Here is a 21,232-nt window from a genome sequence, read left to right as displayed (position 1 = left end):
AGCCCTTTGGGGACAGGGGACCATCTTATTTATGTATTTTTCTATGTAAACCACTTTGAGAACTTTGGTTGAAGAGCGGTATATACATATTCGTCATCATCGTCATATAAGAAGCATGCAATCCCTGAAGAGGCATTGATTTGAAGCAGAGATTTCAGGCATATATTTGTTCTCTTTCCCCTGTCGCTCAGCGTTTTCAGTATATGGTGCATCACCTGATTCAACAACCAGCAAGTTTGTGATGTCAGCAACAGAGAAAAGCAGCATGAAAACAGCCCATTCAGTCATCAGATGAAGTTCAATACAGCCTGATATGATATGGAAAATACTGTACAGTATTGGGCTATGCCAATATTAGCAATTTTGCACTGAAACCAAAACAATTAAAAAGTTGCTTGCTAGCAGGGACTGTATCAAATTGAATCCAATTATTGTTCCAATTTGATGCACAGCCCTGCTTAATATCATCTTTATCACACAGGACTTTTAAAGCCCTTTAACTCGCAACTCCTCAGGAATGGAGGGGTTGCATTCACATAGCACCTTGAGCCGCTCTGAGCCATTTTAGGAAGTGTAGAAATCAAATAAATAAATAAATAAATAAATAAATAAAATAAAATAAAATAAATAAATATTGGCCAATTTTACTCCAAAGTCCCTGTGGGTTATTGGGGAGTGGTTCACACACAATTTGGGTTTTTCACAGCATGTTAGAGTGTTGCCCGATCTGGGGTAAAAAAAATCCACTATTTGTGTCAAGGGGTTTTGGGATAACTTTGAGTTCGCAGTAAACTCGCAGTAAAGCCTGCTGTGTTTAAAAGCCCCTAGTGAGTTTATCACAGAAACAAGACTGGTTTATATTTTCTTGACTTTTTTCTGATCCAACGTTCACATATAAACTTTGGCAACAGGTTGCCAAAGTCTTTCCCCAAGGCCAAGAATCAGCTGACCAGTATGGGACTGTAGATGAGTGGAAGAGTATCTGCTTTGCAGAACTGAACTAGATGAGCAAATTGTCTGACTCAGTATACTCGAATAGTACCAAAAATCATCTTAAAGCCAGGATCGTTATTTTGCAGCCCATCTCTAACTGTAAGGAGAAACATGTTTAATGATCCAGATGTCACTATATAAAGGCATTAAGAACTCCTAACAAAGCCTTAAATCCTTTTCTTCCAGGTATTACCTTGAAATCAAGACTTTCACTCTCTCCCTCCCAGGATGTCGACATACCTGTATGATGGAGTACCAGCAGTCTCAATGTTGCCCAGGCTATTGGGGGCCAGACTGTCTAGGTAAGGGAACCTTATTACCTTTACATGTAATTTTTTTCCCCTTTCCAAACACCTCATATGTAATCCATACAGCATTACTATCTATCTCTCTTGTTCCAAGAGGTCAGATATTTCTCAATAGAGTCAGTGTGGCACAGCAATTAGTAGGGTGCACACAGCTTATTCGGATGTCGCCTGCCTCGGCTGGCTTCGACCCCTAAGCAAAGCATTGCCGGTGGTGGGAGAGGAGGAGAAGTAAAGCAATGTGCAGCTATCTCCTCCAGGAACCTCACAAGCAGGACAATGAGACAAAAATCCACTTCTGTTTTGCTACCCATCTACTGGTATTCAGTGACCTCTGAACATAGAGTTCCATATAGCTAATGACCATGAGTGTTGCCACATGTCCAGGTTTGGTTTGGACGCAGTCCTGGAATCAGACATCTCCTCCAGGATATAGGAAAAGTGACATCCTAGATATGAACTGTCCAGGGATTTGACAAGAAGATTATTTTAATGGATTTTACCAATTGTGCTGACGCTCTAGGCATTGTAGCAACATAGTGTCAATGTTTTAAAAGCCCCCATATTCTTCCTTTTCTCTGGCACCAGTGCTGCCAATTGGCTAGGCTGGCTTTCTATATATGGCTCAGTAAACCACTTGCCCTTCTTTCCGGATCGTCTCTAAAGTTAATGAGGGTGTTAGTGCGTCTCTAGCTTTAGCTGTGGACTCCATGAACAGAGAAAGCCCCCTTTTCTCTAGTCCAACTGTATTTGAACAATGGTCATTTTATAAACCGTTAGATAAATAATTAAAAGTTTTAAATTGTTTTAAATTGTTGTTTTAATAGCTGTTCTGTTTTGTTTTTATTGTATTTATTTTCGTGAAGTGCCTAGAGCCTTTGGAGTCAGGTGGTATATTGATTGATTGATAAGTCAGCATGATGTAGTGGTTAGAGTGCTGGACTAGGACCGGGGAGACCCGAGTTCAAATCCCCATTCAGCCATGATACTTGCTGGGTGACTCTGGGTCAGTCACTTCTCTCTCAGCCTAGCCTACTTCACAGGGTTGTTGTGAGGAGAAATTTAAGTATGTAGTACATCGCTCTGGGGTCCTTGGAGGAAGAGCAGGATATTAAATGTTGTTGTTGTTGTTGTTGTTGTTGTTACATTTATTAATAATAATAATAATAATAATAATAGTGGTAATAAAATTCAGCCATCCCAGGTCCTTGGGAAGGACTCAATGTCTGGATAAAACAAACCAGTCAATAACACCTGTCTGACTGTGTAAACAAGAAATAATATTGGACAATCCAATAGATTATAATAAAAAAGCAGGCTGGGTGAAAGAGGTCGAAAAAAGTAACCAACAAATGCAAGATCTAATAATAACACCAGAATTAATAAGTGAAAGAGCAAAGAAAATTAAAAACAAGTTAAAATAATTGACATAGCAATACCAGGGGATAGCAGAATTGAAGAAAAAGAAATAGAAAAAAATAACAAAATACAAAGATCTACACATTGAAATTGAAAGGCTGTGGCAGAAAAAGACCAAAATAATTCCAGTGGTAATTGGCACCCTAGGTGCAATTCCAAAACAACTTGAAGAGCACCTCAACACCATAGGGGCCACAGAAATCACCACCAGCCAATTAGAAAAGGCAACTTTACTGGGAACAGCCTATATTCTGCGACGATATCTATAACAACAGCAACAACATTGACAATAAAATTCAGCCATCCCAGGTCCTTCAGAAGGACTCGATGTCTGGATAAAACAAACCAGTCAATAACAACTGTCTGTGTAAATTAATAATAATGATGATGATAAACATATCAGGCCAAACTCTCCAGCCTCTTGAGGTTTTGCTTTGTCCACTCCACACATATCTCAAACTACTTACTAAGACCAGCAGGAGCCAATAGAAAAATTTCCTCTTCGCTCCCCACTGTGAAGAAGATAGCCACCTTTTAGGATGACTTTTAAAATGCCTTTTGGAATCCTGGGGATAGTGCAGGTGCTCCTGGGATTTGCAGTCTTTTCTGAGGCTGTAGCCATTGCAGCCTCATTGTCTAGTTTCAAGATTTTTGTTCCCTTTTAAGATGGTTGATCTGGGTCAGGACTGCAGCACAAAAGTAGAAGGTGTTTAACCCTTTCCTTCTGCACAACATTCCTGAACAAAGTATTTCTTTCCCCAAAGCAAATATTTGTCCCCTTCATAATGTCAATTTGCAGCAATTTAATTTGCTACAATTGAAAAGTTAAATATTCTCTATTTCCATGTCAAAATCCCAATTCAGTCACCTCATCACCAACACCACTTATATTTTAAAATCTAGTGTCAAATCTAGTGGCCCTCAAATAGAGGTGTGCACAAACCATTCAATCACAAATCAGTCCACCACGAAACAAGCCTGTTAAACAGTTCAATCATGAACCAGACTGGCCTCCAGGAGAGATCACTCAAATAGCCTTCGCACATCCATGGAGGCCAGGGCATTTCAGGAACCGCATCACCGCCATGTAGGCAGGCTGCTGGAGGGTGGGGAGCATCACACCAGTAAGCACCTTACAAATACTTTTAAAGGTTCACTCTCACCAACCCAACGCTGGCCATCTTTTAAAGCCAGAATTCCCCTTGGCTTGTAAAAGGGATTCCTAATCCTCACCAGATTCCCATTTACAAGCAATTACCCCTCAAACTGCCAAACTGGTTCAATTGAACAGACCGGACTGGCCAGCCAGTTCGACCAAACTGGTTCGCGGACCAGCAGTTCAATTTGAATTTGGTCGTAATTTGAACTGAACCACTAAAATCAGTCTGTGCACACCCTCTACCCTCAGAGGCATCAGTTTGTCTTGTTAACAGGAATCACAATATGCCCTTGCACAAACTGAGAATGAGGTGTTTAATTTTAGTCGGTGAAGTAAAAAGTGACTAAAATGCTACACCTCAGGATTTCAGCCTTTCAGACTGAGATAATATTGTGAATTCAGTTTTCTTAAATAACAAAATTGATGCTCTTAAACAACAAAGCTGGGCATGTGGTAGGCCTTATTATTATGCCCCCCCTTTAAAATCGCTATGGTAGGGGTTTCTAACCTGTGGTCCTCTAGACATTGCTGAACTGCGACTCCCATCATCCCTAGCAGACACAGTTGTGGCTGGAGGTTGGGAACCCCTGCACTATGGCGTTATCTAATGCTGATTTTTTAAAAAAAACAAAACAAAACAGTTGTGCTATTAAGAAAGAGTTTGATAGGGAAAAGAGTGTATGGCAATGAAATTTTATCAATTCGTTTGTTTATTGTAAAGGGGTGGGTGTACTTTGTGTTCGTGCTGCCTTACTGAAGCTGAAGCTTCCAAAGTGGCTAACAGAAATATTAAAAGAATTTAAAAAGAGTAAAATCAAATTAGCAGTACAATAGCATAAAAAGAATAAAACAGCAATAAAGCAATACTAAAAGAACAGTGTGAAAAGCAGCAATAAAAGCAGGCACAGCAGGGAGCCTGGGTGGTGTGGTTGTTAGAGTGTTGGATGAGGACTGAGTGTTGGATGAGGAATGAGAGGAGACCCTAGTTCATAATTCCCACTCAGCCATAAAGCCCACCTCACAGGGTGGTTGTGAGGATCAACATAACCATATACACCACTCTGGGTGCCTTGGAGGTACAGCAGGATATAAATGTAGTAAATAAACATATAAGATTTAAATGTTCCATTATCTATTACAAGCCAGGAGAATATGTGTGTCTTCACCTGGTGCCAAAAAGACAATTAGATGCTAGGATGTGCCAACCTAGCATCCCTGGGATGTGCCAAGCAAGCATCCCTAGCATCAGGGAAGAGAGCTGGTCTTGTGATAGCAACCATGACTTGTCCCCTTAGCTAAGCAGGGTCCGCCCTGCTTGCATATGAATGGGAGACTTGATGTGTGAGCACTGTAAGATATTCTGCTTAGGAGATGGAGCCACTCTGGGAAGAGCATCTAGCTTCCACGTTCCTTCCCTGGCAACTCCAAGATAGGGCTGAGAGAGATTCCTGCTTGCAACCTTGGAGAAATCATTGCCAGTCTGTGTAGACAATACTGAACTTCTTATGTTCCTGTGAGGCTGCTACCTTTGAAGAGACTCTGCCTTCAGTTACCACCTATCTCACCTACTGGTAATGGGTTGGAAAGCCCCATTGCAGCTGCCCCCATCTCTTGCAGCCAAGCAGGTCAACTAGATGAAATGTAAGGATTTTCAAGCCTGAGAAAGTGGATTATTTTGGAGCCTCAAAGTGCCTCAGAATTATTTTGGAGTCTCAAAGTGTGGCCCTCCAGCTGCTGTCGGACTACAACTCCCATCATCCCTAATCACAATGGCCAGTAGCTAGGGACAATGGAAGTTGTAGGTCAGCATCTCCAGGAGGGCTACAGTTTGAGACCCCTGCCTTCTGCCCTTTGCTTGCACACTATGGATCACCAATGCAGCAGCCTATATGCTTTTGTGATATTACTCATTAGTAGAACCGTTTCCCATAATCACTTTGGAAGCTTATTTTCCAGCCATGATGACATTCAATCTGGACTGAATAGAGTGAAGCAATTGTCTGAGAGAGTTCCACTGCACAGCCAGAGACTGATTTGACATTCCATTGAAAATGCTACCAAAAGGGATAATTTGGGTAGCATGGCTAATTGGGATCTGACTGCACAGGGAAACACCCAGGTGACCACTTCCCTATGTTTGCATTAAATCTGGTCTGGCATAAAAAAGAATAAAAGTCCAGAAATGTAAATGTAGAGAGCAAGAGGAAATGCTTTTTTCGCCAAGGTAGAACTGTAGAACAATATGATAATGTAATAATATGAACTGATAAAGGACTGACTTTCCCTCCGTTATAGTTTCAAAACATGAGGCTAGGGGGAAATGGAATAAAATGGTCAGCACTTTTCAAACGGCTGCTTTTCAGGGTTTGTGGTGTTTTTTTAAAAGATGCTTTTAGCACAATCTTGACACATGAGCCTAAGCAGCAATTTGGATCTTGAGTACTGAATTGAAATACCAATATGATAATTGATTAGCTGACACCCATTCTTTTGTGTTGGTTACTCCAGGTAGATCAGGTCTTGGCTCTGTGCCATTGGGCTACTGGTACTTGGGTGGGGCCTGGGGCAGAGTTTCTGGGGGCAATCCCAGGGGGTTTGGGTGGGTTCAGCACAAAAGCTGCCCATTAAACTAAGGCAGGGGTTCCCAATCATGAGTCCACAATTTTTTAAAAAACAAAAACCAACATTTTCTTTATTTTAAATAGTAAGTAACACAAGTAAAATTCATATATAATTTTTTAAACCCACAAATATATATAATCCCTCCCTCCTGTTCTTCATATTTAAAATATAATATTTATCTCAGTACCATGAGAAAGAAATGGAGGGACCAAACCAACCAACCAATGGTTTTTAAAAACTGCCTTCTTTTTAAAAATATATCTTTGGAATCCATACAATTCATTAAAATTGGACCATACTGCAACAAATTCCTCTTCTTTTCCATTTTTCAAAAAAACCAAAAACACCCTTGTTCAAACTGTGCTAGGAAAAACTTACTTACTTACTTACTTACTTACTTACTTATTACATTTATAAACTGCCCCATCCAGAGGCTCTGGGCAGTGTACAACAACTTTTTGAAAAAGACATAAAACCCATAATTCAAACACAATGCTAAAAACAATATAAAAACTATTCAAAAATGATTAAAACCATTCAAAACCACTTAAAATACTTTTAAAAAACAACCACACTTTACAAGCCTTGGAAGGCCAGGCCAAACAACTAGGTTTTGTTTGGCCACATATCCATAATCCACAATTGTTTATCAAGAGTAAACTTGTCCTTCCAATGTTGTATCACAATCCTTTTGGCAGTTCCCCATGTTATGAGTCCACAAAATGCTGTTGGACTACAGTCCTTTCATCCCCAAAGGACAATTGTGGCTAAAGATGATGGGAGTTGCAGTCCAACAACATCTGAGGACCCATGTTTGGAAACCCCTGATCTAAGGTATTCGGCTTGGTTGCGGGGCGGAAGGGTCTTGTCCCTTGCTTTTTTGGCAACCTGCCTGAAAGCAAAACCCCTCTGACCAGACCAGTGTTTCTGATTGTCAATTAGCAACCATATTTCCCATTGACACCCACTCTTTAAAATGTCTATCTGAACAGATTCCTCTCTGAGCTCAATGCCCTTCTGTGAACTCCTCAGCATTAAGCTGAGTTTTCCTGATTGTTCACTTCTGTTCATTTCATCTGCAGAATGTCCAGGCGGAGCAACATCACCCTGTCTTAACAGAGGGCGTTGCTTTCAGAGTGAGTTTGGGAATGGAACCTGTACCTGCCAGGTATGTTCCCTGCTATCATTATTCAAAATGATATTGTATCATCACAACTTGGAAATGGAACAGAAATTAGGACGATGCCTCAAGTGGGCTTCTTTTAGTAATTCTGTCAAAAACAGGAAAAGCCTTTCCCAATACTAATGCTCAGATTTTCAGCTAAGTATATCTTTGTTGCTAACATAGCTTTGTCCCCAATACTGGCAAATTACAGAATAATTGTGGGTTCCCTCACTTTGATCCTTTCTTCCCCAGGGCCATTTCTATATATTACATTTGTCCAACATGGAAGCTACCTAGTCAGTTTGCTCTCCATCAGGGGCATAGCAAGGTTAGAGTGGGCCCAGAGACAAGATTTTAAAATGGGTCCCCTCTCACTGAAGCTCAGCTCATGAAGTAAAGAAATCTTAAATGAGGCTGAATAGTGGTAACAAAAAACATAGTAAACCTATGTGCCACAATAGAATATTATCCTAAATTATTTTTTAAAAGGTTTTGTAAATTGTGGACAATGCAAGTCATTTAATGGTACTAGAGAAAGACATGCTGTTCTGGTATCTCCACGTCTTAACACTCACATCAATTTCAGAGGATGAATGCAACTGAAGGAAGCCCAGACGGATGTGCAGCTGAGGGAGTCAGTCATGTGACTTGGCCTGGGGGGACCCCCAAGGCAGTGGGCCCCCAGACAACTGTCTCCCTTTGCCCTATTATAGTTATGCCCCTGCTCTCCATTAAAAAAAATGCATATAGGACTTTGAACAGATACCATTTCTTATACTGAGATGGTTTCCATACAGGAAAACGTGGACAGGTTCACACAACCACCTGTAAGAAGTGATAATGCAGGTACAAGAGAAGCCAAAAGTTGCGGGGAGCGTGTGTTCCCATCAGGGACTTTTACACACAGCAGGCTTTACTGTGAATTTACTGGGAAGCTTTACCGCAAACAAAGTTGTCCCCCAAACCCCACAAAAATAGTGGATTTTTTAACTCCGGATATAAATTGGGCTACACTCTAAACAGTAATAAAACTACACTCTGCACAGTAAAACAAAAAACAAAAACCTAAATTGTGTGTGAACTGCTTCCCGATAACTTGCAGGGATTTGGGGTAAATCTGGCCGATATGTGAACGCACCCCCTCCATTCCCAAGGAAATGCAAGTTAAAGCCCCATGTGAAAAACCTCCTGGCATGATGTCTGAACTCACCCAAGTTCAGCTCCTGATCCTGGTTATCCACTTCCATCTTAGTTTTTACAGACTTTTCCACACCCACTTGAAACCAGAATTTGAAGTTGGCTTGACAAATTTGATAAAAAGTGGGTAACCAGGATTCGGAACCAAACTTGGGCAGGTTCGGATATCACACTGGACAGGAGTGTGCACTCCCCATAACCTCTGGTTTCTCCCATACCTACTTTGTAAGTACTTCTTACAGACAGTTGTGTGAACCCACCCCATGTCATGCATGAAGTAGCCCCTTGGAGTTGCTTCCAATGTAGTTCTGTTCCCAGGAGTGGATTCATGATGAATTTTAAAAAGAACTTGAAAACCTTCGTCTTCCATGAGTTATTTTAAAAATAACTTGAAAACCTTCCTCTTCCATGAAGTGTTTTAAATTTTGTTTTAATTGGATCTCCAGCTTTGAGCAATTTTAGTCTTTGAGGCGGATCTCACGATCAGTGAGACCCACTTTTGCTAATACTGCAGGGAGAGCGGGCTAAGCCTGCTCTCCCCACAGACGATCGCAGCAGGAGCCCTGGGTGGCCGGATCGTCTGCCCACACGATTGCCAGCTCCTTGATGGAGCCGTCGGGGGCTGCAGGGAGCGGGGGCCAATTGGCCCCCGCAAGCTCCAGCATGCCCTGCATGAGCGCGCAGGGCATGCTGGCGAGGCCCCTGGAGCCGGGAGGCGCCTTTTCGCCTCCCCTCTGGGGGTCTCCTTATGAATAGCCACGGCATGGAGCTGCACCGCAGCTACTCACAATCAGAAAGCCTGGGTTTGCGGAGCCCTCGCTCCGCAAACCCGGGCTTTAGGGAGGGCTACCAAAGCTGGTGATGCGCTTGTAAGCCACTGGGCTTGCCTGCGAGCCCGGTGGTTTACACGATCAACAAAAATCGGGCTAGGCTCTCCTAGCCCGATTTTTGTTGATCGTGAGAATAGCCCCTTTGTGTTGTTTTTGTCTCTATTTGTTTTGATTGTGGGTATTTATTGTGTTTTATTGTTGCTTTTAATGCAAGCTGCCTTGAGCATATTTTCTAAATGTAACATAGTATGCAGCCTTTATATTTAAAATGCCAGTTCATTGCTGCTATACAAATAAGATCATGAAAAAATAATAGGAAAACAATTGTGCTCGTGATTCTATCTAGGGTCAGATCAGCATTGGTAGGTTCTTAAGGTCAAAGTAATTTGGACAGTTATCCAAGGTGTAATTACCTCTCTGCCTTGCAATACAGAGATACATAGTGGGACAATAACCAAATGGGTCTTAATGGCACAGTTCTGTAGATGAAGTGTTATTGATCAAAATAAAAATTCCTTTATCTCCAGAGTTGTGCCATTAAAACTCTTTGTCAACAATCTGTGCTTCTGCCAAAATAATCAAAGCAAGACTCAGTCAGATTGCATTACAGTTTGTTAGCTAAAGTTTTATTTTTCTCAGCTGTGGTTGTAATAACTAATTCATAGTACTCAGTATAAAGGCCAATCATTTGGGACAAATATTACCAGTGTTAAAAGATCTTCACTAGCTTCCAGACTTTTTGATTGATTGATTGATTGATTGAGTACCGTCAAGTCAGTGTTGACTCAATGATCTGCTTTAGCGGCTTTCTTCTGGGTGCCTCTGTAATTACAAGTTAGGTAAATGGTGGCCCCATTTATGGAATGCCCTCCCCAGGAGTATTTGTGTGGCAGCAATGCAATGGCTTTTACATGCCCAGTAAATATTGTCTTACTTTTAATGGTTGAGTTGTTCTGCTGCTTGTTGTTTGGTTGCTGCTATTCTTAGGTCGTGTTTATTCCACTGCTATCTTCTTTAGAAATTTTAGATTGTGAACTCTTTGGGGACAGGGAACCTTTGCAATGGAAACTACATTGAGAACATTTTTGTTGAAAAGCAGTATATAAATAGATATAAATTTATATAAAGTGGTATATACATTTTTATTTGTTTTTATTGATTTCACAAGTTACTAACATCCTGACTAATAAATTTACATTTATTACATTATTTATTTATTATTTATTATTTATTATTCATTATTTATTATTTATTATTTATTATTTATTACCATTTACAAGGCTAGCATCCTGACTAATAAAGTGAACAACAAAAATTGCTCCCCTGCCCAGGCTGTGGAACTGATGAAGTCTCTGGCTGCAAAGATGAAGCCTCCCGCTGCAGCCTCACTTCCTTAATCAGGATATCAGCCAATAATAATAGTAACTGGATTTTATCCCATATTAATTGTATTGTTTTAAATTCTCAGCGGAGTCTGTAAAGTCAAAAGGGAGGATATAAAACATTTTATAACAAACAAATGTTTAAAAACTATTGCAGAGTTTTGAGTGTATAGAGGGGAAGTCTGGAGAGTTATCTAGGTATTGTCAACAACCTCATTTCTCCAAAGAGTGAGAGGTTCCAGGGTGTAGCACCACTAGCTTCCTTCAAAGGAGAAATTACCCGAGACTTATGATGTCTTTGTAGTATTTGGTTTAGTGACACATATACAGTTTGAGCATTAAGAGGAAGAGATAAAAGAGCAAAACATCCATACAAGTAGAGCAACCAGTAGAGCAAGTAGGTCCCCAGAAATACACCCCAGCACCTCTAGGTTAACCCTAACCTTGTTCCTGGCTTAGGCATGCCTCCCAAAAATTAGACTCTGTTTCCAATTTTCCAGATACAGAGACTTCATTTATTTCTCTCACACACAGAAGCTGCTTCCAAGCTGATGGTTCTTTACCCAAACATATCACAGCTCTGGCTTAAGAGGTGGAGAGGAGGAGGGGGATAAAGGCTTATGCTCTCCCATGAACCCCCTCTGTAAAGTGAGAATAAGTGACTCTTACAAGATTCCCCATGGCTTCCCAAAGGCAGGATGAGAACCATTAGGCCACCACTTAAGAAATAGCAATATTGGGGTTTGTTTGATAAAATAAGTGGCCAACTTTAAGACTGCAAACCATGTACAGTGGCTGACACAGTAACTTATGAAGCATCAGTGCTCCAAAGGTGCAGACAAGTTCCAGACTAACACAACTCCAGTGCTGGGGGGTGGGGGGAATGACAAATTTTGCCTGCTTTCCATTCCCCAAGAATCCTCTGTGTCATCCAAAAAAAATCTGTCCCTGAGGCCTGTGTGACCCTCAGGGACATATCCTTGAATAAAACAGAGAGCTTTTGGGGAAGGAGAGGTGTTTGAAATCCCTACCTGCACACCCTTGCATGAGAGCTGGGTCAGTCGGTTCCATGTGCAGCACTGCCACATTTCATGGAGTTCCACCCAGAGCTTCATTAGGATGTCAGCAAGTATGGATGACATCCTTCATTAGGATGTCAGCAAGTACAACTCTGACTGAAGGTAGTCCTGGAGATTCCCCACCCCAAATATATTTCACAGTATCAAGCCATTAAAATCTCCAGGATTGCTTTCGGTAACCATCTAAAGATTAATGTCAATCCTGGATGGTTGAGAACCCCTCTGACCCTGATTTCAAAAGCTGCATTCTTCTACAGTAGTTGTAAAATTTTGTTTTAGCTCTTATCTCATCACTACCAGCCTTATTTTTACATGGTGTTTTCTATAGAAAGGATTTGGTGGAACCGCCTGTGAAACATGTGCTGAAGACAATGTTTTTGGACCTAACTGTACTTCAGGTATGTCTGTTTTTGACTCCTTTGGAAAAATGGAACATATAAAGACCCAAATGAGAATGTGAAGCACTTGAACACTTGAAAGCACTATACAAATACTAAGTATTAGTATTAATTGTATGCATAACTATCTAACTACACAGGAAGGTTTTGCAGTAATTAAGCCCCTGCAATCCTATACAACAGCCTTTTCTCAGATTCTTGGGATACAGGAATGTTTCCTGTAGATATCGTCTGTGTACAGAGGGAAACTGCAGTAATCAGGATATCAGTTAGTGGGTGCTGACATGCTGGGAATGTATTGAAGATGTTTCCTCAAGGATATTTCCTATGCTGCACAGCTGAATTATTTAGTGAACCAGCTCTAATTGAATAACACATTTATCAAAATTAGGGTAGCCTCATGGATGAAATGGTCAATTTTGAACTGAGAGGCCTAGCTTAAACTCCCATATTAGCCAAGTGGTTTTGGGCAAATAACTAGGAACATAGGAACATAGGAAACTGCCATATACTGAGTCAGACCATTGGTCTGTCTAGCTCAGTATTGTCTTCACAGACTGGAGCAGCTTCTCCAAGGTTGCAGACAGGAATATCTCTCAGCCCTATCTTGGAGATTCCAGGGAGGGAACTTGAAACCTTCTGCTCTTCCCAGAGCGGCTTCATCCCCTGAGGGAAATATCTTGCAGTGCTCCCACATCAAGTCTCCCATTCATATGCAACCAGAGCAGACCCTGCTTAGCTATGGGGACAAGTCATGCTTGCTACCTCAAGACCAGCTCTCCTCTCTTAGTTATCTCTCTTCACCTATAAATACAACCTACCTCTGAGAGTTATGCTGGCTAAGTGCTCTGTGGATAATGGTATAAGCACTGTACAAAGGCTTAAGTGCCAACATATTAATCAATGGGTGTTGTTGACATATCTCTTGAAAAATATATAGTTACAGATGCATTCTCATGACTATACAGCATGTGCCTTGGTTCCTCTTCCTGATCGTCACTGCAGCTTGCTGCCAGTGTATTGACCTAAAAAGGATCTGTGTATATTGTATGAGCAATGGTATACCTAACCACTCTCAGGGCTATGATGAGCCTGTGTACCCTGAGCAAATTATAGTCAAACTGAAAGTGGAGAAACGTATGCTGTGGTTACATGAATTAGCTCTTCTTTGACATAGAGACTCATGATCATTCCAAATGTATGTCAACTTTCTTGCGTACTGAAGTCTCTAGCAAACTCAAAGACTGCTAAAATATTATTAGCTGACATCCAGACAAATAGAACATCAGTATAGCTAATGCTGTGCTGGTCCCAGGAAGAGAGACCATTTTAATCAGTCTCCTCTTTGAAGGCAACTGTAACCATCACCACCCCCACAAATATGATACTGAGAATTGTTCAGCCATATACTATTTTGGGGGTTACACTCAGCTTCAGAGGGAAGAAGAGACTGATAAATATTGCCTCTTTGCCATAGCGTGTGCATACCATGTGCTTCTTGTGCATGGTATGGTGTGCATAGCATGTGCACACCTGCGCTTCTTTAGCCTGTATATTGGCCATTGATATTACTACTAAGGTTTTGTTTCTGTTCATAGTATGTAGCTGCATCCATGGAACATGCAGCAGTGGGATAACTGGAGATGGTAGATGCACATGTTTATCTGGATACAAAGGTCCTAGCTGTGACCAACGTAAGTAAAAGTGATGAGCAGCAATTAAACTACAAGCTATTAAACTCTTTTTTCATTTAGTTGAATGGTAATTACAACTTTGTATGAAAAGGAATTCATGTAGGAAATCATATGTAGTTAAACTACTTTTGTTAATAGTTAACTATTCTGATGATAAATCTATTATGTGGTGGAATAAGGGGGAAGGGTATAAAAACAGTACGGTGGATTTTAAAATTATCCCCGGTTCTTTGGAGCAAGCTGAATGCTTTCTTGAGAACTGGTCACTTTCAACTGGTTGAAATAAGCGATTGCACTATTTCTGCTGCATCCTTTCTTTGATTTGTGATGAGTCCTTAATAAACTGTTTTATGGGAACTGCAAGGTCTGATCATTTTCTTGGGGTTCATTAGATTAAATGTCCTGGGAGGTTCCTATCTTCTGAACTAAAGTGTCTCTACTGGGGTTGTGGCCAAACCCAGAGAGAAACACTTAAATTATTTAAATAAATTCTTACAGTTTGACAATCTATGCCGCATAACTCTTGGGCTTCTTTTCATCCCAGCTATACCTGAATGCCAGGCCCTGCAGTGCCCAGAAAACTCCAGGTGTTCTGTCTCCAGCATAGATAAAACCCAGCTGGAATGCAAATGCCTTCCCAGCTATCAGGGAGATGGCAAACACTGTGAACGTAAGTAACCTGGAGGTCCAGTAGACTTATTTCATTTTATACCAGAAAGAGAACAGGTGGGGGGCATCATGTTTGCATTTCTAATTCCAGCGCATATTATATCATATCTGTGCACTTCGTTCAAGCCCATTGCTTCACAGGACTGGTGAATCAGCAGCCTTCTGTATAATCAGACAACCCTTCACCAAGTGGTAACTTACAATTCTGTGCATGTCACCACTGGCTATGGTGTCTTGTTTATTATCTTTCTCCTTTTTGATGGATTTCTTGTTTTACAGTACGTTTTGAATATTGTGACTCAATCTGTGTGGTGTTGTTTTAGAAAAGCAATATAAAAATAAATTAAATCAATCAATGAATAAATAAACTTCAGAAAGCAGCAATGGCTGATGAGGTAGTTATTTAGAGGAAGGGAAACCTCATCAATAATGTGGCAATGGAAAAAGAGGGCATCTCAGTTAGTACTGTGTAAGTATGTGGTTGCTGATTGGCTATAAGCCTCCAACACAGGCTGCTTACTTCTGCAGGGGTTGCTAGCCAGTCAGCAATACCTGACATGATCCTGAATGTGACACTCCCTGCTTCTGCTACCACTTCCTCATAATTATGGTAAAAGTGGCCTTCCCTTTTCCCTTCTCGGTTGCCACCAGTGAACTGTCTCATTGGCCACTGCTAAATGAGACCATTTGGCAAGAACATTATGCATCTTACCAAATAAGGAAGAAACTCTTATTTCCCTGGATTATTGACCTGGCACAGAAATGCGATAAGAGACTTGGCAAGGTGATACAGACCATGGATCCTTGGTTGATGTGGGAAAATGAAAGCACTCAGTGTTTGCCTCTTCTTTCCTTTCTGATACTTATTTTACTGTGGGTTTTTTTCTCATCCAAGCCATCAACCCATGCTCAAAACAGCCTTGTGATTCTCATGCTGATTGCCTCTACCTCGGACCCAATCGTCACAATTGTACATGCCACTATGGTTACAGAGGAGATGGCCAAGTTTGCATTCCTATAGATCCTTGCCAAACAAACTTTGGGAATTGCCCTACAGAGTCTACTGTCTGTAAATATGATGCCCCTCTAATGGTAAGTGAGTAACTGAAGCAAATACTGACTCAGGACCAAATTAAATCTAAAGAATCAGCTCTTCCTTTATTATTTTGCCCATCCACTGAGGTTATCAAATTATTTCTTGTATATCCAGCCCTGCATACAAGGGGAGGTTGTTGGGAACATGTGAGAGGGCTTCATCAGTTGTAGCACCATCTGCAACTCCCTCCCTGAGGAGATTTACTTGCCCTCCTCTCGTCTGATGGCTTTCTGCTCTCACCTGAATTATTATTATTATTTTATTTATTTAATTTTTTACATTTATATCCCACTCTTCCTCCAAGGAGCCCAGAGCAGTGTGCATGGTTATGATTATCCTCACAACAACCCTGTGAGGTAGGTTAGCTTGAGAGAAGACTGTAGACCTTTTATTTGTTTCAGCAGGCTTTTACGATGGGTGTGCACAAAACCTGGTGGCCCGGTTCGGTTCGAGTCCAGACCAGACTTGAACCAGACTGGGCATATGTGGTTTTGCCACACACTCCCGAACACCCCCGGTTCAATTTAGTCCAGGGGGTGTTCACAATTTTTTTTTTATGGCCACCACCATGGGGGGGGTGAGGCTCAGAATGGGCCAAAGACCACCTGAACTGGGTGATCCGGGGGGCTTCTCCAAGGCTGCGGGAGGGGGTTCTCCCTCCCCCCGCTGGCCTCCATTTTTGTGCCAGATCACCCAGTTCAGGTGGTCTTTGGCCCATTCTGAGCCTCACCCCCCCATGGTGGTGGCCATTTTGGAGGCTGTAGCACATGCCCAATGGACATCGACCTGTTTGCACATCCCTAGCTTTTACCTAGATGGTGGTGATGGTTCTAGTTCTCTTCCTTTTGTTCTACTATGAAAACTAAAAATTTGCCACACTCTTCTCTGATAACTGCAAGCATGCTGTGTCCTTCTTAGTTACTGATTTTGTCACTGTTTGTATTAGCATTACTATGAAATTTTCAGGATAATGATAAAAATGATATTTGTTATATTTTCAGGATGATGATAAATAATGGACCCTATCTGGACCCTTTTCAATCTGGCTTCCGCCCCGGGTATGGGACTGAGACTGCCTTGGTCGCTCTAGTGGATGACCTACGCCGGGAACTAGACAGGGGGAGTGCGTCCCTGTTGGTTCTTCTGGACCTCTCGGCGGCGTTCGATACCATCGACCATGGTATCCTTCTGGGCCGCCTCTCGAGTATGGGAATCGGAGGCACTGCGTTGCAGTGGTTCCGGTCCTTTCTTGAGGGGAGGGTCCAGAAGGTGGTGCTGGGGGACTACTGCTTGGCCCCATGGCCGTTGGCCTATGGGGTCCCGCAGGGTTCAGTCTTGTCCCCCATGCTGTTTAACATCTACATGAAGCCGCTGGGAGAGGTCATCCGGGGATTTGGACTGAGTTGTCAGCAATTTGCGGATGACACTCAGCTCTATCTCTCCTTGTCATCTGATCCTAGGGAGGCGGTGGATGTCCTGAATCGGGGGCTGGAGGCCGTGATGGGTTGGATGTGGGCTAACAAACTGAAATTGAATCCAGATAAGATGGAGGTACTGTTGGTCAGTAGGAGAGCCAATCGGGATGAGGAGATTTTACCGGTTCTGGGTGGGGTTGCACTCCCCTTGAAGGAGCAAGTATGCAGCTTGGGGATACTACTGGACCTGGCTCTGCTTTTGGAGGCTCAGGTGGAGGCGGTGGCCAGGGGTGCCTTTGCACGGCTTCGGCTGGTGCGCCAGTTGCCTCCCTTTCTCGAGAAGGCAGATCTGGCCATGGTTACCCACACCTTAGTCACGTCGCGGCTGGATTACCCCCACGCTCTACGTGGGGCTGCCCTTGAAGAATATCCGGAAACTACAGCTAGTGCAAAATGCGGCAGCGAGGGTTCTATCCGGAGCTGCCTGTTGGGAACATATCACCCCCATTTTGAAAGAGCTGCACTGGCTGCTGGTTTGTTTCTGGATCCAATTCAAGGTGCTGGTTTTGACCTTTAAAGCCCTAAATGGTTTGGGCCCGGGGTATTTGAGGGACCGCCTGCTCCCAAGGGTTGCTGCCCGCTTGACTAGGACATCTGAGGGGGCCCTGCTCCGGGTGCCAACAATGAGGGAGGCCCGGCTGTCGTGCATTCGGGACAGGGCCTTCTCTGTTGCTGCCCCTAGACTCTGGAATGCTCTCCCGGTGGCCATTCGTTCCTCGGACTCCATCACAGCTTTTAGAAAGCTTTTAAAGACTTGGCTTTTTACCCAGGCTTTTACATAATCATCTTTTACTGCTGTTCTTGTGTGTTTTTATCTGTTGTCTTGTTTTTATGCTTGTTTTTAGCTTGATGTTTTTATTGCTTCTTGCTGTATGTTTTTAATTTTTGTAAACCGCCTTGGGGTTTTCTTTTAACGAAAGGCGGTATAAAAATGTAAAAATAATAATAATAATAATAATAATAATAATAATAATAATAATAATAAATTATTTAATGATCTTCCCCTAACGGATGAAAGTAATTATTATTGTTAATAGTTACATTACAGTAGTTAACTACCAACAAAAGTAATTTTAACTACATACTCTGTTAATTAATTCAACATGGGCCGGTTCAGATGAAACCCTGTTGGGTTTTGCAGCATCTATACAGCAGTGATTTGGACAGTCACCCTTTACATGTGAGTAAAGGACATTCCAAGAACATGTCAGCATGTCTGTGAGAAACGTAGAGGAAACTGCATTCACAAGGCTCCTGCCTTATCACCTATAAGAGCAGTGATGGGCTGAGATTCATCTGAACTGGCCCTGTATAAATCTGCTCCCCTGAGTCATCATTTTGCCTGTTGATTCAGTGAAAATCATTCTAGTACCAAAAAAATAGTAGGTAGCATACGACTGAAACCTGCCTGCCTTCGCATTGTGTCAGGGGACGATGAGAGTTGTAGTCCAGCAACACCCAAGTTTGAAAACCCCTGTCTTAGATGAAGCAGAACATAGCTGGCTAACTAATATTCAACAGTGGGAATTTATTAGTAGTAAACTTTATGGGTCATGAAATGATAGCGCTTAATTTTTAATGAGAAAATACTGCCATCTGCAAATCAAATATAGTAATAATTATTTTAAATATCACTATAAATGTACTTCATAGAACTAATATAAGCAAAAGGATAAGTTCCTGCCCCATGCAGCTTGCAATTACATGACAACAGATAGGCCCTATCGGCTATAACACCAAACCAGAGGTAAATGTGCCAGTGGTTTGAGTTTGTGATTGTTTGAAAGCATGAAGCAGTGGTTTCATCACCCAACTGTGGCTGTTTTTTGCTCCCAGACCTGAATTTGAACCCTCAGTTTGTAGTGAGTTTTGCTGCTGAAACCTGAGGTTGGAAGGCGGCATTGTGTCATCCGAATTCTGCTATCACTTTAAACTGGATTTTGTGCACAAGCTCCTCCCACTTCCATTGAGAGGTCAGCTCAGAGCATCCCAGAAATGTGTCCATTCTAGGGCGGCTGTGTTTCTCTCTGGCCACCTCTTGAAACTGCTGCCCCATCCTCCGCCATCTCCTTTCTCCTCCTGCTGCTGCTTGGCAACAGGGATGCTGCATCCCTGGAGTCCATGCATTTTAATCAGAGGTGCACCTAGGTAATTTTGGAGCCTGGACCTAAAAGCCTTTGGATCCCCCACCCCACCAAACCTCTGCAAGTTAAGCATCATTTTTAAAGACGTAGTTTCTTGAGGGCACAAACCATACCGCCCAGGATAGATTAAAGAGGATTTGGGATGGGGGGTGTCCCAGGGGGTATGGAGGCCCTGAAGTCCAGGGGTAAGAGCACCTCTGATTTAAACAGATTGGAGAAACCCCGCTTTCCCCTGCACGTTTTGGTTGGAAGGCAGCACAGTGTCATCCGAATTCTGCTGCCACTCTAGCCTGGGTTTTGTGCACAACAGGGGCGTAGCAAGGTTGGAGGGGGCCCAGAGTCAAGATTTTAAAATGGGCCCCCCGCTGATATACACACACAAACACACTTCACAATATATAGTGCATACTTAGTTGAATACTTAGTTCACATTGAATTGAGTTTCTTTTACTCTCTGCTCCTGCCGATCTCCAAGAGACACAACATAATTCATAGGGGGTGCAACACGGGTGGGTGGGGAGTCATGTGATGTGCCTCTGGGGGGGGGCTCGAGGCAGTGGGGCCCCAAGACGACTGCCTCCCCTTGCCTAATGGTAGTTATGCCCCTGGTGCACAAGCTCCTCCTGCTACCAGTGAGAGGCTGGCATGATGTCTGCAGCATTATTCCTGGCTTCACAAATCTGTGAAGCCAGGAATAATGGCTTCACAGCTTGACAAACCACAGCTTTGTCTACCTGAGGTTTCGTGTTATGTCCAAAAGGGGCCTAAGTGAAAGTGGCGGGGAAGGGAAAGGTTAAAAAATGCATTTTTAAAAACACTTTCCCCCCTCCTCCCAATTTAGTCCCACTGTGAATGCAAAGAACATTTCAGAAATTTTGTACCTGGAAAAGGATGCAGGATGACAAATATCTGTGCAACTAACAACCCTTGCCATAAATATGCTGAATGCACAATGACAGGACCAGGACAAACTCTGTAAGTAATTTATCTTTCTGTGTGGCAAAGGCTATTCAATTTTTAGCCTATTTATACAGCAATTTTTAGGAACATAGGAAGGAGGAACTCTACAAAAGTGAGACTTGTGCAAAGATAAATATTGAATAGAATGGATAGAAAAACAAAATGCTTATCCCCTTTGAGCAGAAAAAACATTTGGCATATGTATTTCCTTTGTATTATTTGCATACCAAACACTAGACACAGTTATACACTCCTAATTTTGAATGGATTGTGCCAATTCCCTGCATGTATCGATCAGAGACAATGAGGCTATTCACACAACCAGGTTGTGGGTAGGGGGAGGCTTTACCAACTTACCCTCTCCCCAGATGACCGGCAGACTGCTGCTGGGAGCGCGTCTCGTGCTCCCAGACGATCTGTGCTGCTCCAAGCAGCACAGATCTCTGGAGGTCAGGACAATGCATCCCAGCCTCCAGATATCCCACAATGCACCATGCTATGAGCATGGTGCATTGGGGGATATCCCCGTGAGATGGGAGCTTGGGTTGCAAGCAGCCCGAGTGCCCACACAACCCTAGTGCTGGGGTTAAAGCGGGGTTAAGCTAAAGGCAGGGTTTAAAAGTGGGGCAAGGCGGGAGGGCAGCA

At 42.5% G+C, this 21,232-nt stretch overlaps 1 protein-coding gene across 1 annotated transcript in view; it reads left to right on the top strand.

Annotated features, from left to right (window-relative positions):
• STAB2 (stabilin 2) overlaps nucleotides 1-21,232 on the top strand; it is a 175,702-nt gene that overhangs the window by 6,961 nt on the left and 147,509 nt on the right. Inside the window, exons 3-9 of the mRNA XM_053258339.1 lie at nucleotides 1,180-1,295; nucleotides 7,581-7,666; nucleotides 12,480-12,549; nucleotides 14,148-14,243; nucleotides 14,788-14,913; nucleotides 15,808-16,004; nucleotides 20,469-20,602. Of these exons, the coding sequence (XP_053114314.1) occupies nucleotides 1,180-1,295; nucleotides 7,581-7,666; nucleotides 12,480-12,549; nucleotides 14,148-14,243; nucleotides 14,788-14,913; nucleotides 15,808-16,004; nucleotides 20,469-20,602 (825 nt within the window). The remainder of the gene's footprint in view (nucleotides 1-1,179; nucleotides 1,296-7,580; nucleotides 7,667-12,479; nucleotides 12,550-14,147; nucleotides 14,244-14,787; nucleotides 14,914-15,807; nucleotides 16,005-20,468; nucleotides 20,603-21,232) is intronic.

Source organism: Hemicordylus capensis, chromosome 5, assembly GCF_027244095.1.
Source record: "Hemicordylus capensis ecotype Gifberg chromosome 5, rHemCap1.1.pri, whole genome shotgun sequence".
Classification (NCBI taxonomy): Eukaryota; Metazoa; Chordata; class Lepidosauria; order Squamata; family Cordylidae; genus Hemicordylus; species Hemicordylus capensis.
This window is presented reverse-complemented; position numbering and strand designations above follow the sequence as displayed.